Source organism: Drosophila yakuba, chromosome 4 (genome assembly GCF_016746365.2).
Source record: "Drosophila yakuba strain Tai18E2 chromosome 4, Prin_Dyak_Tai18E2_2.1, whole genome shotgun sequence".
Classification (NCBI taxonomy): domain Eukaryota; kingdom Metazoa; phylum Arthropoda; class Insecta; order Diptera; family Drosophilidae; genus Drosophila; species Drosophila yakuba.
In genome coordinates, this window is record NC_052531.2 from 555,175 (window position 1) to 573,485 (window position 18,311).

The following is an 18,311-nucleotide window of genomic DNA, read 5'->3' on the forward strand; positions in this document are numbered from 1 at the left end:
TGTAGAAATAACTTTTGAGGTTCAGGACACACATATTCTCGAAATGAAAATTACGACGGATCGTTGAAACTGGCTGTATAACTAAATAACAAAGCATATTAAAGAACTTGGAGTATTTTATTAGCGAGGTTATTAAAAATAAATGAAAATTGGCTATTACTAAACTTTTAGTTAAGTACGACAATGTCCTACTCCATGACTTTTAATTTTTTTATTTAGTAGAGAAATGCTACAACCGGCATCCAATATTTGTGTTTTATTAATTTGTATCTTGTAAATACAAACAGGAAACGGTGAAATTGACGTCCCCCCCTATAAGTGTATATATTATCGTCCGGGGACACAAATTATATTTAAATGAAATAAATACCCGCACATACTGACGAAACTTCCGTTGGGATAAACTGCCATTCGACAAAGAAAAGTAGTCTAATTAAATATCTAAATTAAGTTGGTTGTAAGGAATCAACGGTGAAATTGACGTCCCCCCTTATAGTGCATATACATATATTATCGATCAACAGAGTCGATATAAATCCTCCCAAAGCCTCCTTTCTTTTGCAAGTAATATATAAGTTAAAACGGACCCAATAATTGGGTAAGAATAATCGGCATATACTCCGGGATTCGTAAAAGCCATAAACCTATAACTTTCTTGGAAACTACAGTGCAATTAATGGTAAAATAATATACACTTGATGGGTTTAAGAAATTTAATTTTTTGAAATTTCATAAGTGTCATAAATATGATTAGAAACTCAACAATAAGCACCAAAACACCTTTTTCTGAAATAATACGAATGTTCATATCCAATTATATATATAGATTTCGGAGATTAGCAAAAAACGTTCGTTAGAAAAAATCTAATGTATTTACTTTTGGATTACATAATTTTTTTATTGTAAATGGCTAAATAAGAACTTTTGTTTTTAAGTACAACAAAATGATGAAAATTAATATTGACCCACAATAAAGATAATAATGATATTGTTTGTCACACAGCTGTCCAATAATAAACTAAATCAGTTTTAGCCTTAAGCCACCATTATACAGTGTTCTGGAGCCTATACATATTTTACTTAGCATGGAGTTATTTGATTATTCTACATTATGCCTGTAACGACGAAGTCGCGCACTATTTTCCATTTTTGGATCCCCCGGTGGTGGTGAAATGGCGCACTTGGGGTGTAGCTCAGCAGAAAAGTCTCTGGTTGTAAAATTATTTAATTCTTCGATTTTTACGACATGACGTCCACCATGTCCGGTTTTTTCTGCGCTCATTACAGTGCCGTTATCATCCGAATTTTCAACCATTGCATTTGGAATGCCACGGGTTCTTTAAAAAAGTTTTATTCAATTAGAGTACATTATACATTTTCAATATTTGGCCATACCTGCTAGAGGTTCGAGATCGTGGTCTTTGAAATTTTAGTGGCAATTGTGTTGGGTCCGTGACATACTTTCCTTCAGTTGATTCTCTACGCCGACGTAAGCCTAAATCAATAGTGCATTAGGTTTGAAAGAGAGATAATTTCTAATTATAAAACAAGAGAGAACGCTATAGTCGATTTCCTCGACTATCTGATACCCGTTACTCAGCTGGTGGAAGTGCGAAGGAGAGTCTTAAATACTGGCAGTTTTTGGCAATTTGTGGGCGTTAGGGTGGGCGTGGCAAAAAGATTTTTTTCAAATTGATAGAAATTTACAATACTAATACAAAAATGAAAAAATATGAAAACATTTTTCAAAAGTGTGGGCGTGGCAGTTTTAGGCGGTTTGTGGGCGTTAGAGTGGGCGTGGCAATATAAATCGACAAACTTGCGCTGCTTCTATGTCTTGGGAGTCTGTACGCTTAACCTCAACTTTCTAGCTTTTGTAGTTCCTGAGATCTCGACGGTCATACGGACAGACAGACGGACGGATAGACGGACATGGCCAGATCGACTCGGCTATCTATCCTGATCAAGAATATATGTAAATACTTTATATGGTCGGAAACGCTTCATTCTGCCTGTTACATACTTTTCAACGAATCTAGTATACCCTTTTACTCTACGAGTAACGGGTATAAATACAATTTATCATACTTTTGATCAAAATAAACGGGGTTTTGGACCATAAATATTACATTTATTACAATGTAAATGTAAACAAAGAAAAGAAGAAGTAAAATTAGACTTTCTTTAACGAGCGTTACGAGTCTTGATGACACCGCGACTCTTAATGACGTTTATTTATGGATGGCGAAGACATATGTAATGCACCAAAGGCCATACTGTTAAATACTGTTAAATAACAATGCATAATTTTAGAAAAAAGTATTAATATTAAATACTGGGGTCTTCCTGACCTTACTTTTTTAAATAAAAAAAAAATAGTCCACTAGTATTATTAATTTGATAAATCCCTATATAATTTAATTTGGTAGTTTTTGTATATAACTTAGTTACGTTAATAATTCCAGGTAAAATTTACGATCCCTGTTAAAAGTATTGAAGTCAACTGTAATTGTACTTCAATTTCACAATAAAAGTTTTACAAACCTGGTGTAAGATCCGTTATATTAGGGGGATATTCTAAAGCAATGGAGTAAGTGGTTTTTCGAACAGGTATAATATCCATTACAGAATTTGGCGTGTCAGACTGTGGATGGTAAGAGACTTCCTGTGGTACTTCCACGGACTCAAGTGTCTTAGATGCACTTATAATATCAGCACCTGCCCAAGATGCACATTTTGATTGGCGTACTGGAATTTTGCTTGGATTCAGTAGCGGCAAATCAGATCCACACTCATTTTCCCCTAAGCCGACAGTGCTGTCTTTTGTAAGTTGAGTTCTGGGGGAAGCTGCATTGCTATTTTCATGATCACTTATTATGTTGCTCATTACACTGTTTCCATTTAACTTCTGTTTATTGGCCCCGGCACAGTATTGGCCACATAAATTAGATCCGATTCGCTCTTCGGTTGCGTCCTTGTCGGATGGTGTCATACTTTTACTGATTGAATTTTTTGGGAAAGGAATCACGGCAGCTGTTGCCTCCATTTCATCACAGTTAATTAAGGCTGGATCAGAATGATCGAGTCCTTCATTAGTGGTTGGAGTATTTTTAACAGCTCCCATCGCATCATAGTAAACAGAATCATCCAGATGAGAGGTTTCTAAATAGGGGATTTAAATTTGATTTAAATAAACATGATTTAATGAATAAAGTCTTTGGAAACCTTAAAAATGCTTCTGTGATCATAAGAAACAAGAGATAATTCTATATACGAGTTTTCCGGACTATCTGATACCTGCTACTCAGCTAGTGGGAGTGCGAGTCCTATATCGCGTCTATCTTCTCGCGAATAAGATACACGGCAGCGCTTCATGGTCGGTTGGACTGGAAGTGTAGCCGTGGCGCGTTCTGAGATCTAGACGAAGGAACGACGCTTTCTTTTACCCTTTTACTCTACGAGTAACCGGTATAAAAACATACAAGAAGAACCCATAACGTCAATTACCTTCGCTGTCATAATAAATTTCGATGGGCAGCTGATGGAAATATAGACATTGCATATTCATATATGTTTAGGTAATTGTGTACATTACAGTGTACATTAAAGTGATAATTCAATTTAAAGAAATTTTTTGGAAAAATCTGAAATATTGAAATTAAAAAGTACTATACTGTTGCGCACTATTAATTTTAAAAGTTATACATGATAATCTGTGTAAGAATTTGAATGGAAAAGATTTTTAAGAATTTGATATAAAAATTTTAAATACAGGGGGTTTCTAAATAAAACAAGAGAGGCCGCTTTAGTTAAGTTCCTTAGGTATTTGGATTGAGAGGAAGAAAGTTCAAATTTGGATATGGATATAAATTGGCAAGAAAAATAATACAATTTAAAACAAATCAGTCAACGGTTTTTGCCGACATTTTTATACCCGTTACTCGTAGAGTAAAAGAGAACGCTATAGTCGAGTTCGCCGACTTTCTGATACCCGTTACTCAGCTATTGGAAGTGCGAAGGAGAGTCTTCAACACTGACAGTTTTGGCGGTTTGTGGGCGTTAGAATGGGCGTGGCCAAAGTTTTTTGGCAAATAGATAGAAATTTACAAGACTAATACAAAAATGAAAAAATATCAAAACATTTTTCAAAAGTGTGGGCGTGACTGCTTTGGGCGGTTTGTGAGCGTTAGAGTGGGCGTGGAAAAAGTTTTTTGGCGAATAAATAGAAATTTACAAGACGAATACAAAAATGAAAAAATGTCAAAACATTTATCAAATGTGTGGGCGTGGCAGCTTTGGGCGGTTAGAGTGGGCGTGGCAAAAAGTTTTTTGGCAAATCGATAGAAATTTACAAAACCAATACAAAAATGAAAAAATTTCAAAAAATTTTTCAAAAGTGTGGGCGTGGCAGTTTTGGGCGTTAGAGTGGGCTTGGCAACATGAATCGATAAACTTGCGCTGCGTCTATGTCTCTGGAGTCTGCATGCGTAATCTTAACTTTCTAACTTTTATAGTTCCTGAGATCTCGACGTTCATCGAACAGACGGACATGGCCAGATCGACTCGGCTATTGATCCTGATCAAGAATATATAAACTTTAAATGGTCGTCTGTCCGTCCGTATGAACGTCGAGATCTCAGGAACTACAAAAGCTAGAAAGTTGAGATGAGGCATACAAACTCCAGAAACATAGAAGCAGCGCAAGTTTGTCGATTCATGTTGCCACGCCCACTCTAACGCCCACAAACCGCCCAAAACTGCCACGCCCACACTTTTGAAAAATGTTTTGAAATTTTTTCATTTTTGTATTAGTCTTGTAATTTTCTATCTATTTACCAAAAAACTTTTTGCCACGCCCACTCTAACGCCCACAAACCGCCCAAAACTGCCACGCCCACACTTTTGAAAAATGTTTTGAAATTTTTTCTTTTTTGTATTAGTCTTGTAATTTTCTATCGATTTTATATTGGTCTTGTAAATTTCTATCGTTTTGCCAAAAAACGTTCTGCCACGCCCACTATAACGCTTACAAACCGCAAAAAACTGTGTTTAAGACTCTCCTTCTCCCTTCCACTAGCTGAGTAACGGGTATCATATAGTAGGGGAACTCGACTATAGCGTTCTCTCTTGTTTTTGTTATAGTTTTTTATAAAACTTATATATATAGGATGTAAATAAGCTAATGATCCGGATTCATTAAATTACTCACTATATTTCGAAGAGTTTAATTATAATTATTAATATAATAATAATATAAAATTACCTTTGGGAATAACACGAATTTCCAGTCGCCCACTAATGCAACAGTTGTTGTCCTGGATCGTTGATCCTAAACCTAAATTACTTCTTTGGCATGCCTTTGTCTGTACTCGCCAGGGCATTTTAGCGTCCTCAACAAGTATTGCGTCAGAACTCGATTGCACTAGTTGGTTGTCAAAATCGTTAACTGAAACATTGGGAAGGCTGCTTCGATGTTTCGATTTATCTTGACTGTCATTAGTATTATTTAATGCTGAATCTGTTTTAAAAAGAGACGGTAGCATATTCCTTAAAGCCAACGAGGTGGTAGGCTTAACCTTAGCCAAATAAGTGGTTTCCGAATAAGTTTCTCGCACACAGACATTCCTCGCAATATCCATGCGATATACCTAAAAATGTAAATAATTAATATTACCTTTGGGGTTTCGGGCGAAATACACAATTGAAGTGGTTCTTTGTTTTTAAACAGTTTTGGGGTACTAATACTTAAAATGTCTTCTGTTAAGATTACAATCAAAATAACATGCAAATATATATATTATCACTGATAGTGATTTGTTAAATATGCTTACTGTGTCATCAAATGCCGCTTGTTGCACAGCCGGCGGCTCCAAGCCATTTCGTAATACATTACCCATTGCAGGCTCGGACCAGCAGTTTGGTATTGAGATTCTCAATGCTTCATAATTCTCAATTCCAGTTATGTTTAGTGTGTACCTATTGGAGCATATTAGAAATCATGCTTATCAATGTATTTACTATATATGTATATATACTATTACAAATTCTATATATATGCCAAACACATTTGGTCACTCCAAAAAGCCGACCTGAACTCCCACTCGCACACTCTTAAAACAATAAAGAACGCTATAGTCGAGTTCCCCGACTATATGATACCCGTTACTCAGCTAGTGGAAGTGCGAAGGAGAGTCTTTAACACTGACAGTTTTTGGCGGTTTGTGGGCGTAAGAGTGGGCGTGGCAAAAATTTTTTGGCAAATAGATAGAAATTTACAAGAGCAATAGAAAAGTAAAAAAAAATTTCAAACCATTTTTCAAAAGTGTGGGCGTGGCAGCTATGGGCGGTTTGTGGGCGTTAGAGTGGGCGTGGCAAAAAGTTTTTTTGGCAAATCGATAGAAATTTACAAAACTAATACAAAAATAAAAAATATCAAACTATTTTAGAAATTTACAAGACCAATAAGAATATGAAATAATATCAAAACATTTTTCAAAATTGTGGGCTGGGCAGTTTTGGGCGGTTTGTAGGCGTTAAAGTGGGCGTGGCAACATGAATCGAAAAGTTTACGCTGCGTCTATGTCTCTGGAGTCCGTGTGGTTAATCTCAACTTTCTAGCTTTTGTAGTTCCTAAGATCTCAGCGTTCAAACGGACGGACAGACAGACGGACATGGTCATATTGACTCGGCTATTGATCCTTATCAAGAATATATATACTTTATATGGTCGGAAACGCTTCCTTCTGCCTGTTACATACTTTTCAACGAATCTAGTTACCCTTTTTACTCTACGAGTAACGGGTATAATAAAGGTTGTTAAGGGTATAATAAAGGTTGTTATACACGTTACTCGTAGAGTAAAAGGGTATACTAGATTCGTTGAAAAGTATGTAACAGGCAGAAGGAAGCGTTTTCGACCATATAAAGTATATATATTCTTGATCAGGATCAATAGCCGAGTCGATCTGGCCATGTTCGTCTGTCCGTCTGTCTGTCTGTCTGTATAAACGTTGAGATCTCAGAAACTATAAAAGCTAAAAGGGACATAACCGCGGCGCAAGTTTGTCGATTCACGTTGCCAAGCCCACTCTAACTCCCACAAACCGCCCAAAACTGCCACGCCCACACTTTTGAATAATGTTCTGATATTTTTAGGCCCACTCTAACGCCCACAAACCCACGCCCACACTTTTAAAATTTTTTTGATATTTTCTTATTTTTTTGTTATTCCTGTAAATTTCTATCGATTTGCAAAAAACTTTTTGCGGCGCCCACTCGAACGCCCACAAACAACCCAAAGCTGCCACACTTTTGAAAAATGTTTTAATACTTTTTCATTTTTATATTAGACTTGCAAATTTTTATCGATTTGCCCATTCAAAATTTTTGTCACGCTTTTGGAAAATGTTCTAATATTTTTTCACATTTTCGTTTGTCTTGTAAATAACTCTCGATTGGCCAAAAAACATTTTGCCACGCAAAAAACTGTCATTGTTTAAGTCTCTCCTTCGTACTCCACTAGCTGAGTAACGGGTATAAGATTATCTTATATTTTGGATTATACTGTGGATGCGGAAGCAATTCGAGACCAAATTAATTTTTGCCATAGTTTTTATTGACTTGTGAAATGGCACATTCTATTTTTTCAAACGCGGCCTTGACTTCTTTTTTCAAGGTAATCAGTTAAAATTATTCCACACGCCTTCCTAAATACAGACGCCATAACCTTGCCAACCGACTGTTGGGGGTTTCCTCACGTTGGAGCGGGTTTATCGTGTGCAGTCCACTCGGATGACTGTCGATTGGACTACTGAGTGAAATGATGGAGAACTCATTTCCCTTCAAAAAGCAGTATTTTATCAACACACGACAACACACGACAACATTTTTTTTATCCATTTTTGTACAATAACAAAAGTAGCTTTTCTCCAAATTCTATAAGTCACAAACTAATAAAACCCACAGCTGACATCTTTATACATGTGCTTTTTAAAGGATAGGGCTTACTAAAAATTATAGGGATATAATTTACAAATTAATTTATCAACTGACCTAGTAGAAGAATGCGTATCTATAAACATTGTTGCCACGCCCACTCCAACGCTCAAAACTAGCACGACCGCACTTTCGAAAAATGTTTTCATATGTACACAACTTACCTCTTTGGTCTATCCTTTACTTGGGCTGGAGGATTTTTTGATTTGCCTGTATCAGCGACGACATGTTGCGCAAATTGTTTGGCTTCATTTAAAGGCAATGAAATATCCAGTTTAATCAATTGCTCCAAATTGGGTTGCAACTGCGAGGCAAAATTTACTTGATAATTTATATATGATTTATAATAATCAAAAACATGTGGCAACATTTTTAACTGTAAGCCCATGATTGTGATCATAGTTTATATATGCATATTATCACATATTATGAAAAAAGGTTATTACTACTATAGGAAAGACATTTTAAGCATAGTATATTTGGAAGTTTTTAAACTTACCTGATGTTCTCTATTCCATTCGTTATCAGTAGTATCCTCAGAATCATCGAACTGACTCTTCCATTGCGATGCTAATGTGAGCGCTCCTCCTTTGGTTACTTGTTGCAAAGCAGAAACGTTCTCGTCGTCTATTAAAGCAAATTGAGTGACCGAATGATCACCTGCAACGCTGCTTCTGGCAGTGTTGCTTCCGGTACCGACTCCTCCACCAGCTGTCGGTCCACTATTAACCCTTTGGCTTGAATTGGTATTAACTCCAGATGAAGATGGCCGTAAATTGGTGGACGTTGCAGAACGGCGATTAATTGGCATGGCAGCCATTCCAAAAATTTGTCCATGCTGGCTGCAAAATTTTGTGGATGGGGTGATTCCACCTATTGGGGCAGCATTGGTAGGGGCAGGAAACTGATCTTGTTTTCCTGATAATTCTGACACTTGTTGGCCAAGGCCTCCACCCGCTGTTAGATCATGTACACTCATTGGCGGGGCTGTGAGCACACGCAGTCGCCCAAACGTTGATTTCTGTTCCTCCGCTGACCGATTGATTTCAGAGGTATTTTCGTGTGTTACGGTCCCAGGCCTCTGTGCCTGCTTATTTGTTATCTCAGGTGAATTATATTTTTTTATTTGAGACTTTTGATGCTGTTCAACCCCGCTCAAGTAAGCTCTGCCAGCTATCTCAGTATCATTTAATTCTACGTGTTTTTGTTCAAATGTACATTTTGCGGCGATATCAACCATATTATCACTCTCTCCATTAGGTTTCATTGGTAAAAATTTTGTCGGTGCCCTTTCTTCCATCTTCGTATACTGTAAAAACTGTACTTTAGAATCACAAGCCAAAGTGCAAGGACTGTTGCGCTTATAACTTTAAGAGGGTATATTAGATTCGTTAAAAAGTAAATATATTCTTGATTAGGATCACTATCCGCCGATTTATATAAGTCTTGTAAATTTCTATCGATTTGCCAAAAAACTTTTAATCACTACCCTTCAAACGCTCACAAACCGCTCAAAACTGACACGCCCATACTGATGTATTTTTTTTGGGGATTTTATTTTTATACCCGTTACTCGTAGAGCAAAAGGGTATACTGGATTCGTTGAAAAGTATGTAACAGGCATAAGGAAGCGTTTCCGACCATACAAATATATTCCATATATTCTTGATCAGGATCAATAGCCGAGTCGATATGACCATGTCCGTCTGTCTGTTCGTCCGTATGAACGCTGAGATCTCACGAACGCAAGTTTGTCGATTCATGTTGCCACGCCTACTCTAACGCCCAAAACTGCTACGCCCACACTTTTGAAAAATGTTTTGATATTTTTTCATTTTTGTATTAGTCTTGTAAATTTCTATCGATTTGCCAAAAACCTTTTTGCCACGAGCACTCTAACGCCCACAAACCGCCCAAAGCTGCTTAGTCCTGTAAATTTAAACGGATTTGCCAAAAAACTTTCTGCCACGCCCACTCTAAAGCGTACAAATCGTCAAAAACTGTCAGTGTTTAAGACTCTCCTTCTCCCTTCCACTAGCTGAGAAACGGGTATCAGATAGTCGGGGAACTCGACTACAGCGTTCTCTCTTGTTTTTCCTAATGTCTACCTAGATCCAGAATTATGCAAAAATTCCTCGCTCGAATTTGCACTATCTGATAGTAACGTGTATCCGATTATCGGCTAACACGACTCTTGATTTAAACCTAATTATTTGTATTAATATTATTTTTAAATAAAAAATGTAAAAGAACAATAATATAAACAATATGAACAATAATAAACTTAATAAAACTTACCGGTTTAATATGATTTAAACCTAATTATTTGTATTAATATTATTTTTAAATAAAAAATGTAAAAAAATATATTTTTTTTAAAACATTTTTTTTACATTATATGTATTTTTTAAAGTTTTCTTGAAGTCAAACACAGTATGTGAATTTCTTGATGATTACAAAGAATACTTAATTCGTAATTTCCTAACGATATGAGTTTAAAGCGACGGTGGTAAAATGTCTGATATAAAATAATTTGACAAATAAGATATTTACTAAAATAATGTATTAAAATAATATATCTAGTTTTAGTTTCTTCACTCAGCTTTAAATGACTGTTCTAGCCAATTTGAATTAGAACTAGAATGTTTAGTCCCAACATATTTTACCTATCTTTTACCTATCTAGAAAACCTTTTTGTTTTACGAGTGACGAATAAAAAAATGTCTGGCAAGGGCAGAGGTTCATAAATCGAAAACCTTATTCTATGACTTTAAAAAATATCAAGAAATTTAATGGTACATTGGTCATTTTAGTTGATAGTTCTTTGTATGAAAGGCTATATGCGGTAACATTACCTGTACATCCTCCCTTTCAGTCATTCCTGACTTGATTGGAGCACTTTGGATATTTGGTATGGCTACTTGGGAATTTGTGGTCATGGTAGACTGCTGTTGCAGTCCTTTTGTTTTGATATTTTGATTATTTGCAGTATTACCATGTTGTATAGTGGCTTCACCAGATCCTTTTGCTGGCGTTGCTAGTGAAGTTGCATTACAGTTTTTGTCAACCTTTAATATAAATAAAATTTGACCGAATTCCAATACTGATTTAGTTTTGATTCACTTACTTTTTCTTTCATATTTAGGGGATCGGTCGCCGTAATATGTGCGGTTTCGATTTCTGCTCTCTTTCGTGCCTTGTAAAATTAGGAGAATGGATTTAAAAAAGAAGATCTTAGTTTCGACAAGAGCCCTTTTAAATATAAGGTTTAATTCGCACATAAAACAGTAACACCTCTAATGGAGATGGGAAACAAGTGAGAATGGCTTCTTCAACTTATTAATAATTAAAATATCTTTATATAAAGCAAGATAGAGCGCTATAGTCCAGTTCCTCCACTATCAGATACCTCTTACTTAATGTTTTTTTTTCTTATTTTAATAGAAATAGGCAAAAATAATAATAAAACGCTATAGTCGAGTTCCCCGACTATCTGATACCCGTTACTCAACTATTGGAAAGTGCGAAGGAGTCTCTTCAACCCTGACAGTTTTTGGCGGCTTGTGGGCGTGGCAAAAAGTGTTTTGCCAAATCAAGAGAAATTTACAAGACTAACAAAACTTTGAAAAAATATCAAATCATTTTTCCAGTGTGGGCGTGGCCGTTGTGGCGTGGCAAAAAGTTTTTTGGCAAATCGATAAAAATTTACAAGACTAATACAAAAATAAAAAAATATCAAAACATTTTTCAAAAGTGTGGACGTGGGAGCGGTTTGTGGGCGTGGCAGTTTTTTGGCAAATCGATAAAAATTTACAAGACTAATACAAAAATAAAAAAATATCAAAACATTTTTCAAAAGTGTGGGCGTGGGAGCGGTTTGTGGGCGTGGCAACATGAACAACATGACAAACTTGCGCTGCGTCTATGTCTCTGGAGTCTGTATTAGTCTGTAAAGTTGGGATTAAGCCTCAACTTTCTAGCTTTTGTAGTTCCTGAGATCTAGACGTTCATACGGACGGACAGACGGACATGGCCAGATCGACTCGGCTATTGAAAATATATATACTTTATATGGTCGGAAACGCTTCCTTCAGCCTGTTACATACTTTTCAACGGATCTAGTATACACTTTTACTTAAAAAAAATCGTTTTGCCAGGCCACAAACCGCCAAAAATTGTCAGGGTTGAAGAGTCTCGTTCGCACTTCACACTAGCTGAGTAACGGGTAACAAATATTTTTGGAACTCGATTACAGCGTTCTCTCTTGTTTTTATCCAAGTACTATGTGTTCTTAAATGCCTTCCAAAAATTTCTAAGGTTTCTTCACAAATTGGTTTCCCTATTAACAATGTAAACAACGACGCACCTTTACCTTTACGTACTGCATTTTAACAATATTCTTATTAAATTTATATTCATTATACTTTGCTTATATGGGTTGTAAATATCGGGCTCTACGTCAAATAAAATTGTAAAGTAACTCACGTATTCTGTGCCACTTGCGTTAGATGCTGCCACAGTCATTTGTGTAATATTTCCATGCATGTAATCGTTTTTTATAGGAATTGATGAATTGCCTGTTGCACTTATATTTCCAATCGCCGTGGAATCCACTTTTTCCCAGTCATAAGGATCCGACTCTTTGACCCCACGTCTTTTCATACACCTCTCAAACAAACCGATAAGCATCTATAGATGTCAAAATATTATTTTATTATAAGAAGTTAAGTTTTTGGTTTGACTTACCGCGTAGTCCGGACGGTCTGCATATGTAAGCGTTTGAATATGCTCCAGAAATTGCTTCAAATCTGAAGGCAAATGCTTTAACAGTATTCTGTGGTCATATTTTTCCTTTGTCAACCCAACTTGTTCCTTGTCTTTTATTTTTCGCCATGGCAATTGTCCATTTACAAACTCAACGAGCATGTAAAACAATGACCACAGATCATCGTGGCGTCCCATTTCTCTATTTCGGTGTGCATTAATAGAAGCATACCGAACCGTGCCCCGAAAACCGGCAGCCGCCCTTGGACACCGCACTTCCCCTGTGCCAGTGGTATATTGACGCGCCAATCCAAAGTCAAGCATATAGACACGTCGACAATTATAAGGCAAACGACCCACAGAAAAATTGCTCTAAATGGCAAAAGAACAATAATATAAACAATATGAACAATAATAAACTTAATAAAACTTACCGGTTTAATATCACGATGAAGAAATCCCACTGAATGGATGGATTCAATGGCCTTTAAAATTTGTAACCCTAACCTAAGTGTTGTACTAAGCGAAAAGGCGCCTCGCGGCTGAGCGCGTCGGAGCTCAGCTAAATTCTTTCCTTGAAGCTGCATCACCACATAGTTAAATCGATCATTCCGCCCGCATCCGATAAATCGACATACGTGCTCCTTGCCTTGCAATTTCTTAAGAACTGCGACTTCCATTTTGAGCACCTGTTTGGGTTGGCGGGCGGACTCTACTTTAAGGGCGACTTGTTCACGGGTAATTAGATCTTGACCCTCATATATCTCTCCAAAGCCGCCTCCACCAATTTTACGAACAACCTGCAATGTATAAAATTTAAAAGTTAATATAAGAAAGTCGCTAAAAATTAAGGACGCTAATACACGCATTCAGTATAAAACGCACCTTCCATCGCTCCTTTACAACATGACCCGGCTGCAGTAAATCCTCAGAAGTCATTTTGACGGACTCCCTATCCTTGGCTTTAACCAATATTTTGGCCTTTTCGGCGACTGCAACCTGAGTTTGGGGTAGATGAAAATCTGAATCGTTAGCAGGGCGGTTGGACGTTGGGACCCTAAAGGTCACGCGGCTTCGAACCCCTAAGCGGTTGTGTTTTGCTGGCAAAGTTGCTGACCGTTGCAGGACATGTGGGTATCGAAGCTCCTTTATTGCGTTCAAGTCCGCATCCGCATCTGCAATGGCGGCCGAGTTTATCTGATGTAGAAGACGGGTTTGCAGGATGGCACCAACGAGCGGGGGTGGTTTAGATGGGGGTGGTGGGTGAAGCCTCAACAGGTTTTTTTGGCAATTGCGGTTATGACTTAGGTACTGATCATGGTTGGAAGAAGGCTGACATGATTGATTTCCATCGTCGGGTGCGGAAACATTTTCGTCGTTTCTAGAACATAAAATAATTGCATTGCTTATCCATCTCTACATAATCCACACAATACAAAAAAAAACAGTGTGTCTGTCAATTTGAATCCATCCTTAGAGCAACTTACGGGCACCATATTAACCCAAAACATCAGTTAAATATGATATAGATCATTTAGGGCGCTCTATAACGCACCAGGGAGGGAATAAATAACATTAGTTGAAGACGATGATTTCAACAGGCACGGCTTAGGATCGATAATAACATCGATTCCCTGATGTTTTGTAAGAATCGATGTTCAACCCTCTTTCCTGAATTACAAAATTTCAAAACTTAAAAATTTATGAAAGGGGCTGTTCCTTAAGGTTGTTAATCAGTTATTGTCTCTAAACAAAAATCTAAATATCCTCTGAAATCTCAGATCTCGTAGCTAAGGAGTTTTAAAACTGTTAAAACTCTGAAAGGAAACCTAAAGCTTTATGTTCTAAATAAAAATATATTTCAGTGAAATAAAAACCAATAATATAAATAATACGAAACAACCCAAGAAAAGAATTCTGTTGTAACGTAAAAATAAACTTAAAAACAAAACAGAAAATAACGATGATTCTTCTAATTCCCATAGCAACCATAGAATTCGAACCTTTTGAGTTTCCTATCGATTCCAATAAGAAATTTACACATTACTGTTATAACAAAAGCTATTTCGATTACATGGTTGTTTTTTGTTTACAAGCAAATAACACTTTTTTTCTTTTTAAAATCCTTTTTAACGTCTGTCACAGTGACTGTTTCTTTCAGAATAATAAACAGCTGACAAAGGCATAGTGTAAACGCTAGTTCTGCGCCCGCTGTACCCACGTCTGTTGTTTAATGATCATAGCTGCGCAGGTATACGACGATACTCACGCGATATCCCATAGAGCAAGTAGATTGGCAAAGAAGGCAACATTTTTTCACTAGGTGAATATGCTGGCACATATGAGATTTTAACATAAGTAGACGCAAACACAACAGTATTGTAAACAGTCCCCCTAAACATAAGGTATTTGTGTATCTAGGGTATTCCTTTCCCACAATAAGTTAATTTTTTTGAAAGAATATCCGCTGTAAAAATGTTGCACAACCACTAATGTTTCTTTCTAAGCAATATATATTATTTATCTTCTTACATATCTGTAAGATCACATTTAATTAAAAGTACAAATGTAGATTTTGCACTTTAGCCGGAAATTTAAACACAATAAACGTCCGACATATGCAATTGTATTGATTTTCAAGTGTTTTATGAAATGGGTATTCCCAGATACAATATAATTTCATCCCGGTTGTAAATTCTTACCTACGCATGTAATATGTACAAAGTAGTATTCAGTACAGAAGGAGCTTATTTATTTTCCGATTCGGCATAGAAACGTAATTAGTTATCACACCCTTTAAAAAACATCCCCTCCTTTGATAAGAGACTTTTACACCACGTCAAAAAATATACTTTAAATCTTTAGGCCTTACAAAATTTGGGCTTAAATGATTATCTGCTCCTTAAAATAAAAAAAAAATATTTGTACGCACATTTTATATTTAAGGGAACTTCTGCCTAAGTTGTCTCTCTCATTCCTGACTTTTTTTGGATGTTTAAACCCGGTTTTTTTTTTGAGTTTATACATACCATTCAAATATGGATTAGTTTAGAAAAACGTGAACTTTAAACGTCTTTATTAATGTTTTTTGAAACAATTTTAACACTATTCACAGATATATATCGCTTTCCTGAAGAGTTCCTTTTATTCGCGGTGTTTAACAGGGTAAAACACATGCCTTAATTTTCCTTAACGAAGTTTAGCTTTGCGTTTTCGATGATGCACACAGTACAACAAAAATTTACTAAATTATAGGATTTATTTGATATTGTATATTTAAGTGTTTTCACGGAACAAAATTCATGTATCGATTTGTAAGCTTCAGTGAGCTTTCTGTCCAAGTTCTCTGTCAGTTGAACTCAAAGCCAGCTGACAACAAATAAGCTCTCTTTCCAAAAAGGAATTGCGCATGGTCATTACAGTATCACGCGTCATGACCTATTCGAATACAGCCAAAATTCGTTATATTCTTAGTTTATGCTACGAATAGAAGGTTAGAGAACGTATGTAAAAAAAACCAGGGCTCATAAGTAGAAATTTAAAAAACATAAATTAATTTTTTTGAATGGTTACTTCAACACTCAACGGTGCCCATGGCCGCCATATGTCATAAATGTTACTGGTATAGTTGTGGTTTTGCGGAAAATATACTTCCAATGAGATTTCATTGTAAAAATCCGTTTGACTTTTGTCCAATATTCAATTATGTAGTTTCCATATTATTTAGATGCTTAATGTTTGATCTTGATCATAAGCTAGCTTATCGGGAAAAAAGCTTTTAAGGACTATATAAACATACACTAGTTGTTAGATAAACATAAAGTAGATAATACTTCCGACCATATAGATATGGTCGTGTATAAATTGTGTTTAAATTCATGAACATGATCAATAGTCGAGTTGAGCTTGAATTTTCCGTCCGTTCGTATAAACGTCTAGATCCCGGGAGCCATAAAGGCGAGACTTTTGACAGCGTAAGTTTCTTGTAAAACGCTAAAATTCAATCGCCGTCAAACGCAAGTTTAGCTGTAATTTGTATTTTATTAGATCTAGTACATACCCTCTTGTCCCAATAACTTGTTAGGACCGACTCCAGTTGAGTTTTATATTTATAAAAAGACTTTCAGAATTTACTAATATTTAATTTTTGTACTGTTTCTGTTCTTGTTAGGGCGTAAAAATATAAATATTCCATTGGGGTAACTGCCAAAGTTTCACCGATAAAATATGAAATAGTTTTCAAATCGATGTTGGGATATATACATATACTTAAATCCTGTATTCGGGTCTGACTTAAATAATAAATACATTTTAAGGGCTTTGCACTTTATAGAAAATTATCAACACTGATTTTATGGGTCATTTTCCATTTCTGGTTTTAATTTTTTGATTTATATTAGTTTTGAGTATAGTGTTACATATATGTACATGTGTTAAAGAAAGAATATGAGTCCAAAACATACCTGAGGTACTCCTGCAAATGCATGCTGGCTGTAAACTGTGCTGTTTCTAAACTTAGATATTTCGGAACTTAAATTTTATTTATTTTTTTAGTTTTCTCTTGCTTTGAGAGACCCAAAATACTATCGATTTGCATATGTATTTTCAGAACTTTAAGATTATTAAAGTAATCATATGAAAAATATTGAAATAATCACGCTATTTAATTTAAGGCTTACTCTAAGAAGTGGGAGCCAATTCATAACTGTAAGAGCGAATAATTTGAGAGTGATATAATCATTTGTTGCCTTTAATTTGAATGCCAAAAACTTTAATTTTTGTTAAACTTTAGTTTGTTCTATTCCTTTATATAGATTTTTTAAACAATTTATTGTGTTTGAAATAATGAATACAATCAATTAGCTAGGCACACCTCGCGTTTCTTCTTTATTTATGATTTCGTTTATTTACGCTGTATAGGCAAATGTGTCTATTTTTAAATTCTGATTTAATTTTAGAGGAGTTCGGTAAAAACTTCGAACAAATATCAACGCGGAATTCACGTGATCCAATTTAATCCATTTGTTCGCATGAGCACATTTATATGTATATTTGTGAACTTATTTGATTTAGTATTATTTTCAAAACGATCACTTTATAATAATTTTATTAAAACGAACCGCAAGTGGTCGATGGGAGTTTGGTACTAAGAAATTAAACAGTGTAAAATAATTTTTATTGACGACAAACCTTTTGTTTGCACAACAAAAATATTTTACTAACCAAAACCTTCATAATAATCTACGAAAGCTTTTACTTAAAACAAAAATGTTGTTTTATTAAATGCTTCCCGCAGTATCTGTCGGCATTCTGTGCCTCATACGGATTTTTTAGGTATATACTACGGTATTCAGGCATTTCTGTGTAGGCGAATAACATAAACAGCTATCTTTAGCCTTTCTTGCAGCCATATGAGACGATATATCCAAGAATTAAATATATCAAAATATATATAACTTGTGGTCCTATTTAGTATATGACTTTTTTAAGGAATGTCTGGAGTTAAAACGGCACTTTAATTTTGCAACGATTATATTCCCATTGCCATTTTT

The 18,311-nt window shown here is 35.7% G+C and overlaps 1 protein-coding gene across 3 annotated transcripts; it reads right to left on the minus strand.

The window, feature by feature from the left end:
• Positions 1–849: 849 nt before the first annotated feature.
• LOC6523727 (tau-tubulin kinase homolog Asator) lies at positions 850–17,260 on the minus strand. 3 transcript variants are annotated; one of them, XM_002099566.3, is made up of 14 exons: positions 17,223–17,260; positions 13,645–14,140; positions 13,194–13,559; positions 12,742–13,131; positions 12,481–12,684; positions 11,123–11,191; positions 10,851–11,063; positions 8,495–9,304; positions 8,160–8,299; positions 5,832–5,976; positions 5,264–5,648; positions 2,545–3,162; positions 1,396–1,495; positions 850–1,337 (listed from the first exon to the last, which is right to left on the minus strand). In XM_002099566.3, exons 1-14 carry the CDS (start codon positions 17,243–17,245, stop codon positions 1,100–1,102), a joined length of 4,197 nt encoding a protein of 1,398 aa, XP_002099602.3. In that variant the 5' UTR covers positions 17,246–17,260; the 3' UTR covers positions 850–1,099. The 3 variants fall into 3 exon arrangements, with proteins under 3 accessions (XP_002099602.3, XP_039233100.1, XP_039233101.1); XM_039377166.1 differs by lacking the exons at positions 10,851–11,063; positions 11,123–11,191; positions 17,223–17,260; XM_039377167.1 differs by lacking the exons at positions 5,832–5,976; positions 8,160–8,299; positions 17,223–17,260.
• Positions 17,261–18,311: the final 1,051 nt, after the last annotated feature.